This window comes from Mesoplodon mirus (assembly GCF_964341445.2).
Source record: "Mesoplodon mirus genome assembly, chromosome: 8".
Lineage (NCBI taxonomy): Eukaryota > Metazoa > Chordata > Mammalia > Artiodactyla > Ziphiidae > Mesoplodon > Mesoplodon mirus.
Window position 1 is genome coordinate 7,156,384 of NC_138984.1, and position 19,084 is coordinate 7,175,467.

General features: G+C 43.3%; 1 protein-coding gene across 1 annotated transcript in view; it reads left to right on the plus strand.

The window, feature by feature from the left end:
* Positions 1 to 1,292: 1,292 nt before the first annotated feature.
* NGEF (neuronal guanine nucleotide exchange factor) overlaps positions 1,293 to 19,084 on the plus strand; it is a gene marked incomplete at its 5' end in the record, with an annotated part of 79,843 nt that continues 62,051 nt past the window's right edge. The window contains 2 exons of the mRNA XM_082631323.1: positions 1,293 to 1,554; positions 5,312 to 5,426. Of these exons, the coding sequence (XP_082487449.1) occupies positions 1,293 to 1,554; positions 5,312 to 5,426 (377 nt within the window). The remainder of the gene's footprint in view (positions 1,555 to 5,311; positions 5,427 to 19,084) is intronic.

Consider the following 19,084-nt stretch of genomic DNA (forward strand, 5'->3'; position numbering starts at 1 on the left):
GGGTTTAAGACCTCCAATTTCTAAAAAGGGAACCCTCCTACACTGTTGGCGGGAATGTAAGTTGGTATAGCCACTATGGAAACAGTATGGCGGTTCCTCATTACCATATGATCCAGCAATCCCACTCCTGGGCATATATGCAGACAAAACCCTAATCCAAAAAGATACATGTGCCCCTGTGTTCATAGCAGCACAATTCACCATAGCTAAGACATGGAAACAACCTAAATGCCCACCAACAGATGAATGGATAAAGAAGATGTGGTATATATACACAATGGAATACTACTCAGCCATAAAAAAGAACAAAATAATGCCATTTGCAGCAACATGGATGCAGCTAGAGATTATCATACTAAGTGAAGTAAGTCAGAAAGAGAAAGACAAACACCATATGGTATCACTTATACGTGGAATCTAAAATATGACACAAATGAACCTACCTATGAAACAGAAACAGACTTAATGGTCATAGAGAACAGACTTGTGTTTGCCAAGGGGGAGGCGGTTGGGGGAGGGATGGAGTGGGAGGTTGGGGTCAGCAGATGTAAGTTATTGTACGTGGAATGGATAAACGACAAGGTCCTACTGTATACCACAGGGAACTATATTCAATATCCTATGGTGAACCAGAATGGAAAAGAATATAAAAAAAAAAGAATGTATATATGCACAACTGAATCACTTTTCTGTACAGCAGAAATTAACGCAACATTGTAAATCAACTCTACTTCAATTAAAAAATAAATAATAATTTAAAAAAAGACTTCCCATCTCTAAATTTCCTGTCCTGGGACCTGTCACTCTCTGACAGCCCTTCCTATTCTTTCCACGACTCTTTCTTTTTGTGGCCATACATCTTCCTCTCCCTTGCTTTGGTTTCCTGGAGTTCCCCTCACCATTTTTGCTACCCTCTCTTGACTTACTCAGCAAATGTTTACAGTACTTGAAAGTTAGTTACACAAGCCACTTTCAGCATTTTCCCCACAAGTGTCGCCTCTGAATAGAATTAACAAACCTCATTTATAAAATGATACATGAATGCATCCAAATTGCAGTGGTTAAACTGTAATTTTCATTGACAAAGATGTGGTCTCTGGGATGCACAGATTATTTCAAATTTCCTCACATCTGAATGGGAGTGGAATTCCATACTCTGAATGGCATCTTTAGCCTGATGGCAGTGACTGAAAACTGTTCTCTTTCTATTCTAGAGTACTCAAAACCAGGGACAACTGAGAGAGGTTATTGTTCTCCAGTCATCTTGCTGAGAAACAATTGGACTTATTTCCATGGAGACCAGGGACTCTGCGGATTTGGGAAAGCCCCAGAAGAAGTCAGTGAGTGGTTCATGGGAGATTGATGAGCTGGCCAGTGTGAGACCTGAGGTCCTCTCAGAAGAGAGGACGCCCCATGACGACCAGGAGATGCAAGACAAAGCACCCCATTACTACATCCCTATCCAGAGAAACTCCATCTTCAATCGCACAGTGAGACACAAAAGCAAAGGCAAAGCCAGAGGCACTCCCGAACAGAACTGTGGACACCTGGCAGGTCAGTACCAGGGACGGCTGTCACAGCTGCTCCTTGACAGCCAGTTGGAGTCACTGGGGCTGAAAGGCCCACTTAAATGAAAGGAGAATAAAAGGCACTGAAAATGAACAAGGACAGGTTCAATAAGGTGGAACATTTTGAAGCCCTTATCCAAAGAATTCAAATTCCCCCAGTAAGATGATGTGGATACTTCAGGAGAAAGTGTTGACCCAAGTGATACAATAAGACTGGCTTCTCTTAAAAGAGCCGTCTTGTTCCAGGACTCAGCAAACCCCCCAGATTCCATGCATTCTAGAAGGGAGACTTGCAGTTGTCTATGTGTAAGGATATCTGGGAACACGAGTTTCTCTCCTAACATGAGGTTCTATCCTGTTCTCTCACCATCACCACGATAGCTAGAGTTTCTGTTGTCCTGAAAATATGAGAGATTAATACCGTGGGAATAGCTTTGCAGCAGGATCCCTTAATCTTTTAAACCAGTTCCTAGCACATTTTATCTGCTCAAAGCACATCTGTTGAGCAGAATAGGACCAGAAACGTTTACAAACGGGGGTTGTCAGAGCTGAGCCTCCTTCCCCTGTGACTTGCCCACGTGGCTAAGTGGGCAGCATGCTGGGGCTGTGGACCGTGTGACAGTTTCTTAGCCCCTGGGGTACGGCAGCTGTCACTGGACAGATAGCACGCTGTCCTGTGTGTGCTGGGGAGACATTAACTGGTTCAAAAACTTTCATTAAACTCTATCTAGTAGCCTTTTGCCACATGTTAAACCACCCTTTTTTTTTACAATAAAAAGTAAACAGAAATGAGTAAAATTCATTCTAACAATGCATTCTACTTAACCCAATACATCCCAAATATTATAATTTTATCCTATAGTCAACATAAAGACGGGACAACAATATTTATTATTTCTCTTGATTCTGGGGGTTGGTTGGGTGGCTCCTCTGTCTGGGCCACTATGTCTGACCTCTGCAGTGAGTTGGTGGTTCATCTGGGGTTGGAAGGTCAAGGACAGCCTCTCTGGCCGCTAGTGAGCTGGCTGGTCCACGAGGGCCTCACCTGGACTGTTTGTCTCTGCTCCACGCGTTGCTCATTCTCCAGGAGGCTAGCTCGGGCTGTCCACATGGCAGCAGGACTCCCGGAGAGCGGGAGCAGAAGGCCTCCAGGTCTTGAGACCCGGGGTCAGAGCCTGCACAGTCACTTCTACCACATTCTGTCTGTCCAAGCAGCTCACAGGTCCAGTCCACATAAAAGCAGATGGAGAAATCAACTCCACTGCTTGATGCGAAGAGCAGCAAAGAAAGCGTTGTTGTCTGCCACCCACCACGAACAGAGAATTTTGTGTTGAGTACCGTGCGAAGCCAGAGAGATACAACAATGGGAACACTATAGTCATGGGAGCAGGGTGGTTGGTACATTATATGACTCTCTCAACTTCTGTGTATGTTTGAAAATGTCCATAAGAGTTAAAAGCACACACACATGAATAAGTGGGAGTCTCCGCCCTTGAGAAAACCCAAAATATTGTAATTATGTCATTTTACTGCAAGCAATGCGGCAAAGTTTATAAGAGAGGTAAAGGCAAAAAACTAGACCCTCTGGAAGGGTTAGGAATGATTCCCCCAAAGTTGATATTTTAGGTAAGCGCTGAAGGATGCATTAGGACATGGCCAGAAAGAACAGCAGCTAACTTGGCTGAGCACTTGTGGGTACTTATTGGCTAAGATAGGCAGGCATTTCAAGGCAGTTCTTACCATACCCATTTTACAGATTAAAAAAAATAACCAAGGCCCTGAGAAACGGAGTCACTTACCCCAAATCACACAGCTAGTGAGTGGTATGGCTTGATCTAGAGTTCAGATTCTTCTGATCCCAGAACCTGTGCAGATGGAGAAAGGGGTTAGAGCAGCTCTGTCCAGCAGAAATGTAATGCAAGCCACATACGTCGTTTAAAATTTTTTTACATTAAAAAGTAAACAGAAATGAATAAAATTCATTCTAACAATGCATTCTATTTAACCCAATACCTCCAAAATATTATAATTTTATCTATAGTCAATAATCGATATAAAAATTAGTAATAAGATATTTTACAGTCTTTTTGTGGTACTGTTTTTGAAATCTGTTGAGTATTTTGTATTTATAGTCTCTCTCAATTTGCATACTAAATTTTCATTGGAAATTCTTGATCTGGATTTAGATTTCATAAAATGTGCGGTCAAAGAAGTAGTTTACAGCCAGAGAAGTTATTAAATGTACAGCCAGAAAAATTAATCAAAGTAGAAACAATCCCCAGATTACTCCAAGTATCCTCAAAAGTTTTCCAATAATGAAACTATCAGTTTTTACATTTAAGTTTAAATTAACTTGGGCTTCCCTGGTGGCACAGTGGTTGAGAGTCCGCCTGCCAATGCAGGGGACACGGGGTCGTGCCCCGGTTCGGGAAGATCCCACATGTCGCGGAGCGGCTGGGCCCGTGAGCCATGGCCGCTGAGCCTGCGCGTCCGGAGCCTGTGCTCCGCAACGGGAGAGGCCACAACAGTGAGAGGCCCGGTTACCAAAAAATAAAATAAAATAAATAAATAAATTTAAATTAACTTAAGTTTTTAAAACATGAAGAATTTACTTTAGTCACATGAGCCACATTTCAAGTGTGTAATAGCCCCATGTGGTTAGCGGCTACCCCATCGGACCTTGCAGGGTTAGAGCCTTGAAAGCAGAGAGAAAAGCAGAATCAGCTGCCCAAAGTTGGGGTGGAGGACTTTCTGAGCAGGAGAAAAGGTGGGTGTGGGGCTCTGTCTGAGATGAGGCTGGAGAGGGAAATGGGGTTGATGGGGAGAGAGCCTCAAGTTTGTTGCCTCCAAGACGAGTGGAGGCTGCCGACGCCAGTGTAGACACACAGGCCACGGCATGCCCTGCCACAGCCAAAGATGCCATTTATGTTCAGACCATAAATATTCTAATCAGGCTCGCAGTTTTATTTGTAAAGTGGCTTCCTCATTTCAGCTCCCCGGAGGTAACTCTCAAGACAGCCCAGCATCCCCTGATCCAGGGTCCAAGGAGAAAACACTGTTCTGCTGAGGAGGCCACTCAGCACCAGGCTTCTTCCGTCCACCCCTAACAAGGAAAGGAGGCTGGCGCTCTGGGTTCACGGTTTGTGATCTGGGTCTGGAAAGTGAGGACAGTCCCCATCTCATCTGCTAAGGGGTGTCCTTTCAAAGTCATACGAGAACATTAACTAACAACGCCACCTACGGTTGATCTGACACTCTAGGGCAGGTGACTTATTATTTAATATCTATTAGGACTCAGAAATTGTAAAGCTAGATGTTAAAAAACTGATAAGTTGCAAATGATTTTTGTCCAGTAGAAATGATAACACCGGTGGTTATGGTTCTATTGTCCTCTAAGACATTAACCAGGTTTGTATTCAAGTTTTCAAGCTCATTTCTGATTTTCTTTTTTCTGCTATACATGCACGTATGGATGGATGTGTGTATGGATGTATGTGTGGGTATGAAGTTTCTTGTACCATAATTATGATTTTCATAGTGATGGCATTGCAGGTCACTGAATACAGCACAAAAAGTGGCAAATTCCCCTTCGGGGGCATGAGAGGAAGGACACCCCTCTTCACTCCACTTCCTTCCCCTCTCAGGGTGACAGTTGCTACTGTCCTAGTCTCACAGAGAGAATTGCCTGAAAAGGAGAGATGAGATGCACATTCCTAACTCCCTACATTTCTCACATGTCACAGATTCACTGGAAAATGGGGACTCTGGAAATGAGCCCCTGAACTTGAATTTCCCCCAGAGCAGAACTCGACCCTGGAGAATACCAACACGGACAGACCAAGGAGCCAAGAGAGCAAGGTGAGAGACAACAAATCACGAGGGGTCGGCTCATGAAACAATGTCAGAGGGTCATTCTGCAGAGTCTTGACGGGGCTACAAGGGTGTCTTGTGTTTAAAAAATAATAATAACTATTAGTTGTTCATGTTTTTAAAAACTCCATTTTTTATTTTTAGATTCCATATATATGCATTAGCATAAGGTATTTGTTTTTCTCTTTCTTTTTTTTACATCTTTATTGGAGTATAATTGCTTTACAATGGTGTGTTAGTTTCTGCTGTATAACAAAGTGAATCAGTTATACATATACATATGTTCCCAGATCTCTTCCCTCTTGCGTCTCCCTCCCTCCCACCCTCCCTATCCCACCCCTCTAGGTGGTCACAAAGCACCAAGTGTTTTTCTCTTTCTGACTTACTTCACTCTGTATGACAGACTCTAGGTTCATCCACCTCACTACAAATAACTCTATTTCATTTCTTTTTATGGCTTTTAATATTCCATTGCATATATGACCTAGAGAGGTGGGATACGGAGGGTGGGAAGGAGGCTCAAGAGGGAGGGGATATGGGGATATATGTATGCATATGGCTGATTCACTTTGTTGTGCAACAGAAACTAACACAGTATTGTGAAGCAATTATACTCCAGTAAAGATCTATTAGAAATAAATAAATAAATAAATCACCCTCAGAGCTCTGAGTAGTGCCTCAGTTTAAAAAAAAAAAAAAAAACTCCACAATTTCCTTTAAAAAAAATAAATAGCTCCACTGTTACTCTCCTAGTCACAAAACTAGGAAACTTTAGATACTAAACACATGAAGAAGTAGAAAAGAAAAATCACTGCATCACCACCACCCAGAGGTTTTTATGTGTTGTAACTGTTTTGTCTTTTTTTCTATATGTTTTATGCATATTTTCTCTTCATAAAATGGGATCTTATATACATGCCATCGTGAAACCTACTTAACAATACAGGCAAACTTCAGAGATGTTGAGGGTTTGGTTCCAGATCATCACAATAAAGTGAATCTTGCAGCAGAGCAAGTAGCATGAATTGTTTGGTTTCCCCGTGCATATAAAAGTTATATTTACACTACACTGTGGTCTAGTAAGTGTGCAATAGCATTATGTCTAAAAAATATACATACTTTAACTTAAAAATACTTTACTGCTAAAAAATCCTTACCATCATCTCACAACACAGGGTTGCTACAAAGCTTCAATTTGTAAAAGAAAAAAAAAAACCTACCCAATATCTGCGAAGCACAGTGAAGCAAAGTGCGATAAAACAAAGTATTCCTGTATATCATGTCACTAAATATTTTTCTACATCATGATTTAATGGCTATAAAATTATCTATAGAATGGTTGGATTGTGATTAATTAATCATGCTCCTGTTGTTTGGATGCTTAGATATTTTATCAGTTAGGACTGAATTTAGCTGCTTGTAGCCAAAAAACCCAAATAACACAGCCTAACAAGGCAGAGGTCTATTTGGTTCTCGTGAAAGAAATCTGGAGGATTGTGATAGCAGCTTCTCATGCCATCAGGGACCCAGGCTCTTTCTAGCCCCTTCTCTGCCATCTGTCAAAATGACTGCCAGAGCTCCAGCCATCAGAGCCTCAGTTTAGGTGGAGGGAAGGAGAAAAGCAGAGGACAGGGGGACACATGCCAGCCTCCTCTGCCCTCCTTTAAGGAGTTTCCCTGAAGCCTACTCAACAATTAGTGGCCAAATTGGGTCTTATTGGTCAAAACTGGGTCACATGGCCACCTCCACCTGTAAGGAAGCTGAGAAATGTGTGCTGTTTTTAAATCAGGTCTGTTTCTGCCCCCGAATAAATTGGTTCCATAGGAGAGAAGAAAGGGGAGTGGATACAAGGGAAGCGGCAGCAATCTCTGACCTGAGGGCATTTCACATTTTTGCTATTTTTTAAGCCCCACTATGATAAATATCACTGTGACAAAATCCTGAAGCCAATCCCTCATTATTTCCTTAAGTTAAATTCCTAGAAACTTCACACTGTACAAAACATTATGAGAAATAATGTTCCCATATCTGCACTGGGGAAGCATGGACTGGGCCACCTGTCCCACCAAGAGGTGGTGAGGCACCCCTTTGCTTCTGACATTCCTTTGGCCATAGGGCCTTGACTTATATAGAGATATAGTAACAAGGACCTATTTTACTGACATGTAATTATATGTTAGGGGCAACTGCTTCCTGTTGTGTCTGATTTGGCTCTGATAAATCTCAGGAACCAAACACAACACAATCAATGTCCGACCATCTATACAGGATACTCCAAGAGAAAATGAGGTCACCCTTGTTGAGGGGGAACAGGGGTGATGGTACAACAATTTGACAAGCAGGACCCAGCGCTGGAGCAAGGGTCCCAAAAGGGCAGAGGAGGGGCCCTTGGGAGCGGTGGTTCTGGACAATGGCTATTTCCCAATCAGCACATAAATGTTTTCATATCTTAACACTCAATAAAAAAAAAAAAAAAAAAAAAAAAAAAACGGGGTAGGGGTGAGGAGAGTGGCTGCTGGGTTTTGTTTGGAGGGAATTGTTGGGGTGCCCTGAGTTGTCCACTTATCCCCAAGGGGGGTCCTCCTTGTATTTGTAAGGGTTCTCCAGAGAAACAGACCCAACAAGATATGGAGAGAGACAAAGAGAGAGAGAGGGAGAGAGGAAGACAGAGAGAGATAGAGGAAGAGAGAGGGAGAGATTCATTTTAAGGGACTGGCTCCCACAACTGTGGAGGCTTGCTGAGTCCAAAATCTGCAGGGTGGGCCGGCAGCTGGGGACTCAAGGAAGAGTTGTCATTTGAGTCCATAGGCTGCTGCTGGCACAATCTCTTTTTACTCCGGTGAGGTTAGTCTTTATTCTATTAAGACCTCCAACTCTTTGGATGAGGCCCACTCACATTAAGGAGGGTCCTCTGCTTTGCTCAAAGTCCACTGATTTAAGTGTTAATCTCATCCAGAAAATACCTTCATAAAAACATGCAGAATAATATGACCAAATATCTGAGCATCATGGCCCAGCCAAATTGATAATCAAATTAACCATTACACCTCTCACCTTAACCCTGGTGAGGGGGGCTTCAAGAGAGGGAGGGTTTGGAAATTTCAAATCTGGGGGATACAAAGACTGGAAACATCTAGAGGTGAGCTGGCTGACAGCCTGCATGGGAGGTGATGGGAGCAGGGCTGAGCAGGGAGTGAGGGGCATCTACACCAAAGGCAAGGCAGAGGTATGTGTTTTCTTGAAAGCAAGTGTGGACCTCAAGGAAAGGAACCAGCTCTGAACCACTTTGAAAAGAACTCCACCCCTTTGTGACCACCTAGAGGGGTGGGATAGGGAGGGTGGGAGGGAGGGAGACGTAAGAGGGAAGAGATATGGGAACATATGTATATATATAAATGATTCACTCTGTTTTAAAGCAGAAACTAACACACCATTATAAAGCAACTATACTCCAATAAAGATGTGTAAAAAAAAAAAGAACTCCACCCAAAAGACTTCCTGCTAGAGGCCAGGTGGACCTTGGCAGAAAGTGGCTGCAGAAATGTGGGGCATCATAAGTGGCCAGCTTGAGAGCTTTGCACATGCCCCAAAACTGCAGCCAGAGACCCCTGGCAAGGTATCTCTGAGGAGCCCCTACAATTGCCTCACTCTGAGGGCCCAAAGTGCAGCTAGCGGGACAGGGAGAAGACAGAGCATGAAGCAGAGTCTTCCCAGCTGTGGGAAGCCTGGATGGGGAGAAGGAGTTGGAGGTTTGAAATAGCTTTCAGGTGCACTTTTTATACCCAGCAAAAGAGGCCATTTGTTTATAAGCTAAGAGTGACCGGAAAAACTTTACATGTGGTCTGCCTGAGATTTCACCCAAGGCTGGGCAGGCAGTACCAACCCACAGAGCAGGCTGAAGTGGGGAGTCGAGGGCAAGATGAGAGCCCTTTCTGTCTGCTCCCCACTGAGTTAGTTTGGCTCACAGAAGTCACCTGTGCTTCCTTCCGTCTTGGGCTTAGTGAGGACAGAGGTTTGGGGGAGCATATCTAGGTCAGTCTCAGGAGTCCCAATGTGACACTTGTTTCTATTATATTTACTGAGCTGGATTTCTATGGCCAGGCAGGTCACAATGTACCTATGGAAAAGCTTTCTAGTCAAAAACCTCCTGCTGGGCCGTCAGGCTCCCACAGCTTTGAGTTACTGCTTTTATAGGTGAAGTTCCAAATATGAGTTTCTCCTGGGAAACATTACCATTCAACAGTTAATGAACCACCACATCAGTATTTGCTTGACATGAGACATTTGGGCTACTATTAGTGAGTGCCATCCATCCTCTTCCACTCACTACTCCTCATTTCACCAGCACCTTGGCATTCAGAGGCTCAGATCTTTATTTGCGTAAAGTAATTTTAATCTCTGCTCTTGCACATCGCTTGTGTCCCTATCTTTATATACTGTGTGCCTCTTGTAAAGTGCCATGGTTGACTCTGAGCATCTCTTGTTCAGTTTCCATGGTCACTTTCCCAATGCTGTTAGTCATCCATTCCTGTTGAAATCCCCTTTGCTCTAAGCCAGGAAAATAATTCTCTACCTCCTTGCTGATTTGTGTGTATAAATGCAAGATTCTGATCTAAATTTGACCCCCCCCAAAAAAAGGAAAAAAACAGAGCTCTACAGTGTGCAAAGACTGGAAACAATTGAAGAAGGACTAGAGTGTTATGCTGGGCCCCAAATATTTTACCCCTCTTTTTTGCAATTGTCACTATAGTAAATGTTTTCATAAAGGCAATTTTAATAGTACTTACTGAAGGAAATTTTACATTACAACAAGATGTACAAATCTTGGATATATAGCTTGATGAATGCATTATTCAGGTTGGGCTGTCATAACAAAATACCATAGACTGATGCTTAGACAACAGAAATTTGTTTCTCACAGTTCTGGAGGCCAGAAGTCCTAGATCAAGGTACAAGCATGGTCGGGTTCTGGCTTGCAGATAGCCACCTTCTTGCTGTGTCTTCACACAGTGGAGAGGGAAAGTGAGCTCTGGTCTTTTCCTCTTCATGGGGCCCCACCCTCCCAAAGACCCCATCTCCAAATACCATCACAGTGCGGGTTAGGGCTTCAACATATGAATTTGGGTCGGGGTGGGGATACAATTCACTCCATAGACATGAACGTTTACATACATATACACCCACTTGACCATCAACCAGACCAATATCTAGAACATTATCCATGAAGCTAAGACCCTTTTCCTATTAATACCCATCCCTCTCAGACAGAACCATCTTCTGATTTCTATCACCGTTAGATTAATTTTGCTGGCTCATGAACTTCATAAAACTGGGATCACATAGTGTGTCATCTATAGTGTCTCTCTTACTTTGCTCAACATAATATTTGAGATTCATCAATGTGTGTCTATCAGATTGTTCTTTTTATTGCTGAGGAGTATTACCACAATTTGCTTATCCATCCTTATGTTGATGATTATTTGGATTATTTCTAGTTTCAACTAATATAAAGTTGCTATGAATGTTCTTAGACAAGTCTTTTTGTGGATGTATGTACTCATTTCTCCAGAGTGTGTACTCAGGAGTGGAAGTGTTGGGTCTTAGGACAGGTGTTTATTTAATGTTATTAGAAACAGCCAAGTAATTTCTCAAAATGATTGAGTATTTTACACTGCTACTTTACACTCCTATCAGCAAGATATCAAAGTTCTGCTTGCTCTAGATCCTCACCAATGCTTGGAATTGTCAATCTTTGTAACTGTATCCACTCTAATATACTGTGGTTTCTCACTGTGATTTTAATTTGTATTTCCCCAATGACTTATGATGTTGAGTACATTTTCATATGTTTGTTGCCCATTCATGTATCTTCTTCTGTGAAGTTCTTATTCAACTCTTTTGCCCATTTATTTATATTTTTTTAATTTGTAGGATTCCTTATGTATCTTGACCACAAATCCTTGGTCAGATAAATGAATTGCAAATATGTTCTACCAGTCTGTGGCTTGTCTTTTAATTTTCCTGTTTTTAAAGAGCAGAAATTTTGGGCTTCCCTGGTGGCGCAGTGGTTGAGAGTCCGCCTGCCGATGCAGGGGACACGGGTTCGTGCCCTGGTCTGGGAAGATCCCACGTGCCGCGGAGTGGCTGGACCCCTGAGCCATGGCCGCTGAGCCTGCGCGTCCGGAGCCTGTGCTCTGCAACGGGAGAGGCCACATTTTTTTTTTTTTTTTTTTTTTTGCGGTATGCGGGCCTCTCACTGTTGTGGCCTCTCCCGTTGCAGAGCACAGGCTCCGGACACGCAGGCTCAGCGGCCATGGCTCACGGGCCCAGCCGCTCCGCGGCACGTGGGATCTTCCCGGACTGGGGCACGAACCCGTGTCCCCTGCATCGGCAGGCAGACTCTCAACCACTGCACCACCAGGGAAGCCCAGAGGCCATATTTTGACGAAGACTAACATCAATTTTTTCTTTTATTGTTTGCCCTTTTCCATTCTAAGAAAGATTTGACTACTTCAAAGATAGTGTCCTATGCTTTTCGTATGGATGTTTTATACTTTTAGCTTTCACATGTAGGTCTATGGTCCATATGGCTATCCAGTTGCTCTGGCATCATTTATTATAAAGACCTTCTGTTTCCCCCAATGAATTGCATTGGTGCTTTGTTTGGTTTTGATTTTGTTTTTCCGAAAATCCACTGACTGCAGACACATGGGTCCTTTCTGGACTTCTATTCCATTTCATTGATCTAATTGTCTTTCCTTATGCCAATATTACACTGCTTAAATACTGTAGCTTTATGCTAAGTTTTAAAATCTAGTAGCGTAAACCCTCCTACTTTGTTCTTTTTTAAGACTGTCTTGGCTATTTTAAGTCCTTTGCATTTCCATATAAATTTTAGAATCCGTTTGTCAATTTATATTCTGAAAAAAAGTCTGCTAGGATTTTGGTTAAGATTGCATTATCTCTATAGACAAATTTGGAGATTACTGACACCTGAAGATTGAACAATTTAAGGTACCAATCTATGAACATGTCCTAAGTTTCCATTTATTTAGATACTCCTTAAATTAATCCAGCAATGATTTTATAGTATACTATAGAAGATTTACACATATTTTAATTATATTTGTTCCTATGCATTGAATGATTTCCATCCTATTTTAAATGTCTGTGTTTTGTAATTTCATTTTTCAATTGTTTATTGGTAGTATGTATAAATACAATTAATTTCTGCATGTTCGCCCAGTATCCTGTGACCTTGATGAGTTCAACTGTAGTTCTGTTTGTATATTCCTTTGGATTCTCCACACACACAATCCTGTCTTCTGTGAATAAAGATAGTTTTAATTCTTTCTTTCCAATCATCATGCCTTCTATTTGTTTTTTCTTGTCTTATTGCACTGGTAAGGACTTCCATTATGATACTGAAAGAAGTAGTGAGAGTAGGAATCCTTATCTCATTCCCTGGTCACAGTTGCTTTGATTGCAAAGATCAGAGCCTACTCAAATTTGTTCAAGTAAAAGAGGCATGTGGTAAGGATGTTGGAATCCAAAAGAAACCAAATAAAAGAGATGAAGCCCAACTCTATAGGAAGGGAAAAGCCATCAGGAGAGCCACTTTCTCCTTTTCTCAGGGGCCATGGGGCCCACTCCTCTCTGCTCTGTGGACTGCTTTATTCTCCTGCTGTCTTCTCAGACCAGCTTCTCCTGCTTGTCACATTGCACATGACCCCAAATAGCAGCCATAGCCGATATGACTTTTCAGCTTGGCTCTCCACAGCCAATGGGGATTTTTGTGTCTCTAAGACAGAATTTCTAAGGAAAAAAATTCTGGTTGGCCATCCTTGGGTCAGGTGTTTAGCTCTGGACCAATCAGCTAAAAGAATAGGAGGCAGGATTAATGAGGTCATTCCCACTTCAGAGGAAACTGTGTTGGGGAGAATCTTTGAGAAGTATGTTAAGGAAAGCCAGGCACCCAAAATGTATCTCACGTAATTAGAGTCTGGGCTTCCCACACGAGGGAATGCCAAAGGGGTCTTGGCTGATGTGAGAAGCAGCAGAATGGAAGTTAGAGCAGTAGGGGCTGGAGGCTAGATTAGAGGATTAACGTCTTCTGAGACCCAGATGGCCAAGGAACCAGTCCTCTATTTGCTAGAAGTTTGGGTGGTGTTGATATGAAGCATGTAATGTTCTTCTTAGTGGTCAGTGCCTATCCCCAAATGTTCTAGAATTGTCCACAGCTCACCCAAGGGTGTCCTGTAAGTCCTCTTCCATATGCCCACAAGCAGGGGGTTCATGGTGCTGCTGGGCAGTGCAGCAGGAGAGGAACACAATTACTATAGACAGACGTGCTAGCAAGAGGAGTACAGGAAGGGAACTAATGTCTTTTGAGGGTCTTTATGTATACTATCGCTTTAAATTCTCTTACATTATTCCCATCTCACAGATTAGAAACTAAGACTCAAAGTTAGTAAGTAGGCTGAGGTGGCACAGCTAGTAAGAGAGCCAGACCAGGAACCCAGAGGCTTAGACTCCACACCCCATCATCTCCCACTTCCCAGGCTGCCCTGGATGGAGGTATTGCCAGGGTAAACTTGGCTGTGAGAAGGAGGGTGTTACTGTTAACCTGCCCACAGTGGGCAAAGCCCAGAGGCACCCCCAGTCCGTCACCAGATTGGTCCCTTAAGGATCCTCTCAAGTCAAGATGTTATAAAGTTGGGTCTTTACTATAGATGTAATGTCCCAGAAATCATTTCATATCATAAAAGTACCAAATTGATAAATATAGATACACACATATGAGAAAAGCACTCAAACATGTGCTTTGATGAATTGACATTTCTATATAAAATTAAACTACATTATAAAATTTCACATGGGGCAATTTTTCTGCATGAACTGAGCAGGCTGATGCCTCTTAAAATATTTGTCCACTGACCTTCCGACTGAAAATGCCTTTGTCTTTTCCTGGCAGTGCCCTGAGGGAATTGCAGGAGTTTCTAATTGTTCCAAGGATTGTCAGCCTGTATTAAGCATTAGAGTCACCCCAGGGTTAACACTCGCGGGGCAGCCAGGGGCAGCCTCACTCAGTGTTAACAGCTCTGATCTACTTGATCCAGCCAAACCTTCCTAATTATTGAATACTGTGACTATTAACCCTGGATCCATCTCCAAAATGATCACTGCCATGAAATCCCTCACTGCCATTAAAGGCTCATGCATGGCACTGTGAGTCTTTGAATGCTGATATGAGGGAGGGACCGGTTTCCATATTGGAAACTATATATGTTTCCATGGAAATATACAAGTTCCATGTATTGTAACCCTGGGGGCAGCTTGTCAGATGTTCATAAATGCTAGTCTGGGTTGTCACTAGGAGAGCCCCACAGCCTTTACAATCCGTAAACACAAGAAACAAATGTTGAGTCACTGCAGATTGGCGGCTGCCTCTTTGATTCAAGGAAGCTGTTTTGGGTTTTGCCATTAGTCAGTCATTTGGGGCAATACAGGAGCTGAAGAAATGCAGCCTGACTCGAATCAGCCTCTAGAGCTACCAGTTTATAAGAAACACAGGAGCAAGAGGAACCAGTAAAACACACTGCAGTCGCAATCAACAAAATCCAACAAGACGGATGACCCAATTTCTCAACATAGTACAAGGAGAAAACAAGAAAGTGAAGTAGCAATTCAAAGGTTCTCAAGGAAGAAACAAGAAAGTGAGGTAGCGATTCGAAGCTTCTCAAGCAACATCGACCAACTGCAACACATAGACCTTACTTGAATCCTGTTTCAAACAAACACTGTGTCCGTTTTCTGGAATGGAAAGTTTCAAAGACGATCAGGGAAATTTGAACATGGATCAGATGTTTGATGATACTAAGAAATTAATAATTTTTTAAGGCATGTTAAAGGTATTATGCCTATTTTTAAAGTCCTTTTCTTTTAGAGATACATTCTGAAATATTTTGGATGAAATGGATATGATGTCTGGGATTTGCTTCAAAATAATGCAGGCCCAGGAAGGCGTGGGTAGGAGTAGGGATGAAAGAAGATAAGCCATGAGGTGGTTAGGAATCCACCTGCCAATGCAGGGGACACGGGTTCAAGCTCTGGTCCAGGAAGAACCCACATGCCGCAGAGCAACTAAGCCCGTGCACTACAACTTCTGAGCCTGTGCTCTAGAGCCCGTGAGCCACAACTACTGAAGCCCGTGTGCCTAGGGCCTATGCTCCACGACAAAGGGAAGCCACCACAATGAGTAGCCCGCGCACTGCAATCAAAAGTAGCTCCCACCGGCTGCAACTAGAGGAAGCCCACACACAGCAACGAAGACCCAATGCAGCCAAAAATAAATAAACAAATTTTAAAAATTAAAGGGACTTCCCTGGTGGCACGGTGGTTGGGAATCCACCTGCCAATGCAGGGGACATGGGTTCGAGCCCTGGTCCGTGAAGATCCCACATGTCACAGAGCAACTAAGCCCATGCACCACAATTACTGAGCCTGTGCTCTGGAGCCCGCGAGCCAGAACTACTGAGCCTGAGTGCCACAAATGCTGAGCCTGCGTGCCACAGCTACTGAAGCCCGAGCGCCTACTGCCCATGCTCCACAACAAGAGAGAAGCCCGCGTACAGCAACAAAGAGTAGCCCCCGCTCGCCACAACTAGAGAATGCCTGCGTGCAGCAACAAAGAGCCGACACAGCCAAAAGTAAATAATCAATCAATAAATTTATTTAAAAAAAAAAAGATGAGCCATGAGTCTTTAACTGTTGAGCTGGTGATAGGTATTTGGGTAGTTCATTATACTTTTCTGTCTACTTTAGTGTATGTTTGAAATTTTCCGTAATAAAAAGCTGACTTTTTATTATATTTTTTGGGAGCTTATTTTTAAAAAAATAAACAGGCAGGAGTGGAAGTAGAGAGGCCCTTCAGGCCCCACCCCAATCCCCCTGCCTGTGTCCCCTTTTCCAGGAGGTTGGGCAGAATCATCAGCCCCTACCACTGATCATGGTGGTCTAGGGGACGTCGACTGTAGGCTCCCTGAAGGCAGGACCATGTCAAGTTTTGTTCCCCCTGAGCACTTAGCCCACGCCTGACTCACCAGGAGCACTCAATATTTGCAGAGGCAGGGAAGCTCCCTGGGCAGAGGTTGCAACCGGGGAACTTGACAACCTCCTGAAGGCACACCTGTGCAAACTAGTCCAGCCGTGGCCCAGGACTGCTCAGACCAAGGCTCTCACAAAGCCAGGTCACAGTGTCACCGGGATAGGTAAATACTGCAGTCCTGGCAGGAATGCAGCAGCTCTAATGCGGAAGGGTTTGCCTCCCACTTCTCCAGCTCCTCCAGTAAGACAAGAGACCCAGTACCCTCAACAATAAAACTGCAAATGGAGCATCATCAGTTAACCTCCTCTCCGGCATCCCTCTACCTGGGCACTGGCTAAGCCCGGGAGTGCCCACCCCTTCTGTGCAACATGAACAAAGGACACTGCCACGCTCAAAGGATCTCAGGCCACTTGGACATGGTGACTGAAGAGGCTTAGATGTTCTGTCTCTGAAATCGTTTCTATTCTTAGACTGTCTCAGAACAAATATAACTGTGACTATGCAGCTAATTTCATATATTTTTGACAGCTCTATCTTATTTTCAGCAGTGTTAAACTTTTCTTCCCTTTGGGAAGTTGAAGGACTGTGCTCCCCACCTCCCCACCAGGCCTTGACACGGGCTGCAGGGTAAGTGGCTCTTTCAGGGTGACCTTGGGATGGGCATGACCCCCAGCTCTCCCTCCTCCTGCTCGGCCCAGAGGTGACCAGACAAAGGCTCAGGAACTTGCAAAGGACTCAGATCTTGAGGGATTAAATGGACAGTCTCTTGGATTTGCTAACTCCTTTAACATTTGAAACAACAATAATAGTAATGATAATAGGCATGGGGCAGAGCTTGACACTAGGTGTTTGTTTGTTTTTCTTGCCTGCATCGCATGCAGCTTGCGGGATCTTATTTCCCTGACCAGGAATTGAACCTGCACCCCCTGCAGTGGAACTGCAGAGTCTTAACCACTGGACTGCCAGGGAAGCCCCTGATGCGTGGGTTTTACCTATGTAATTATATCTTTGGTGTTTTAAGCTGTTGACATCTTCTGACTTGTTAAGTTGTCCTTTTAGGTTACTTTTGCCTTAATTGGGTTATTCTAGTTTATTTTACCTATCATTCTTTTAATTTTTAGGCTTCCTTATTTTACCCTTTTACCTTCCTTCTTATTCTCTATTTAAATCACCTTTTAAATGTTTTCCTTTTAGATTTTACCTTTATAATTACTTCCACTAATAAAATCCAGTGCTTCTGGCTTTGTTCTAGTACCAAATCCTCCCCCGAACCCTACCACTTTATTTTGTTTTTAACTTAACTGTTTAACTCCCTAAGCTTCTGAGGGGTTGTAGGTCTTAACTTATTGTTTTATTTCTTATTTCTTTTTAAGCTATAATGTTTTATATGTCCTTTTATTTTGTTTGCTTGACTGTTTACAACCATAACTTTTCAATAACTTAATTTTGTTCTTAAATTATTATTTTATTGGTTCTACCCCTTATGCATAATGTTAATTATTGTTTCTTTTGTTAGTCATAAATCTGTATCTTATTGGTTGTATTTTTCTCTAATTCTTTTGAATTCTTTCTTTCTTTCTTTCTTTTTTAAATTTGTTTATTTATTTATGGCTGTGTTGGGTCTTCGTTGCTGTGCACGGGCTTTTTCTCTAGTTTCGGCCAGCGGGGGCTACCTCTTCGTTGCGGTTCGCGGGCCTCCCATTGCGGTGGCCTCTCTTGTTGTGGAGCATGGGCTCTAGGCGCGCGGGCTTGAGTAGTTATGGTTTGCAGGCTCTAGAGTGCAGGCTCGGTAGTTGTGGCGCACTGGTCTAGCTGCTCCTCGGCATGTGGGATCTTCCCGGACCAGGGCTCGAACTCACGTCCCCTGCATTGGCAGGTGGATTCTTAACCACTGCGCCACCAGGGAAACCCTTGAATTCTTTTCTTTTTTCTTTTTTTTTTTAAATTAATTTATTTATTTGGCTGCTTCGGGTCTTAGTTGCGGCACACGGGATCTTTAGTTGCAGCATGCGGATTCTCAGTTGCAGCATGTAGGATCTAGTTCCCTGACCAGAGATTGAACCCGGGCCCCCTGCACTGGGAGCAAGGAGTCTTAGCCACTGGACCACCAGGGAAGTCCCTCTTTTGAATTCTTAATTTCAAAAATTTTACCTCCTGGACTGGCCCTGGGGAGGATGTGGAAGCCGGGGCAGTGGATCTAGGAAACCTGTTTCTCTCACCTTCAAGACCCGCCCTGCTCTGACCTTAGGAGGCCCAGGAGGATCCTCATACAGGCAAGAGATCAGAGAAGTTCAGAGCAGGGCTTGAGTCCTGGGTTGTCCTCATACCAGCATGTGGTTTGGGGTAAATAAGTTCTCACTCCTCCCAAGCCTCAGTCACCTCATACTATAAAGGAAAAGAGTCGAGTCTGAAACCAGAAAACACTCGGACAGTGTGGAGCACATACAAGCAAACAGTAAACTGCATCTGTCTTTGGGAGGGATCAGACAATACATACAGTGTGATTTCATTTTGGTAAAATTCAAAAACCTGCCAAACT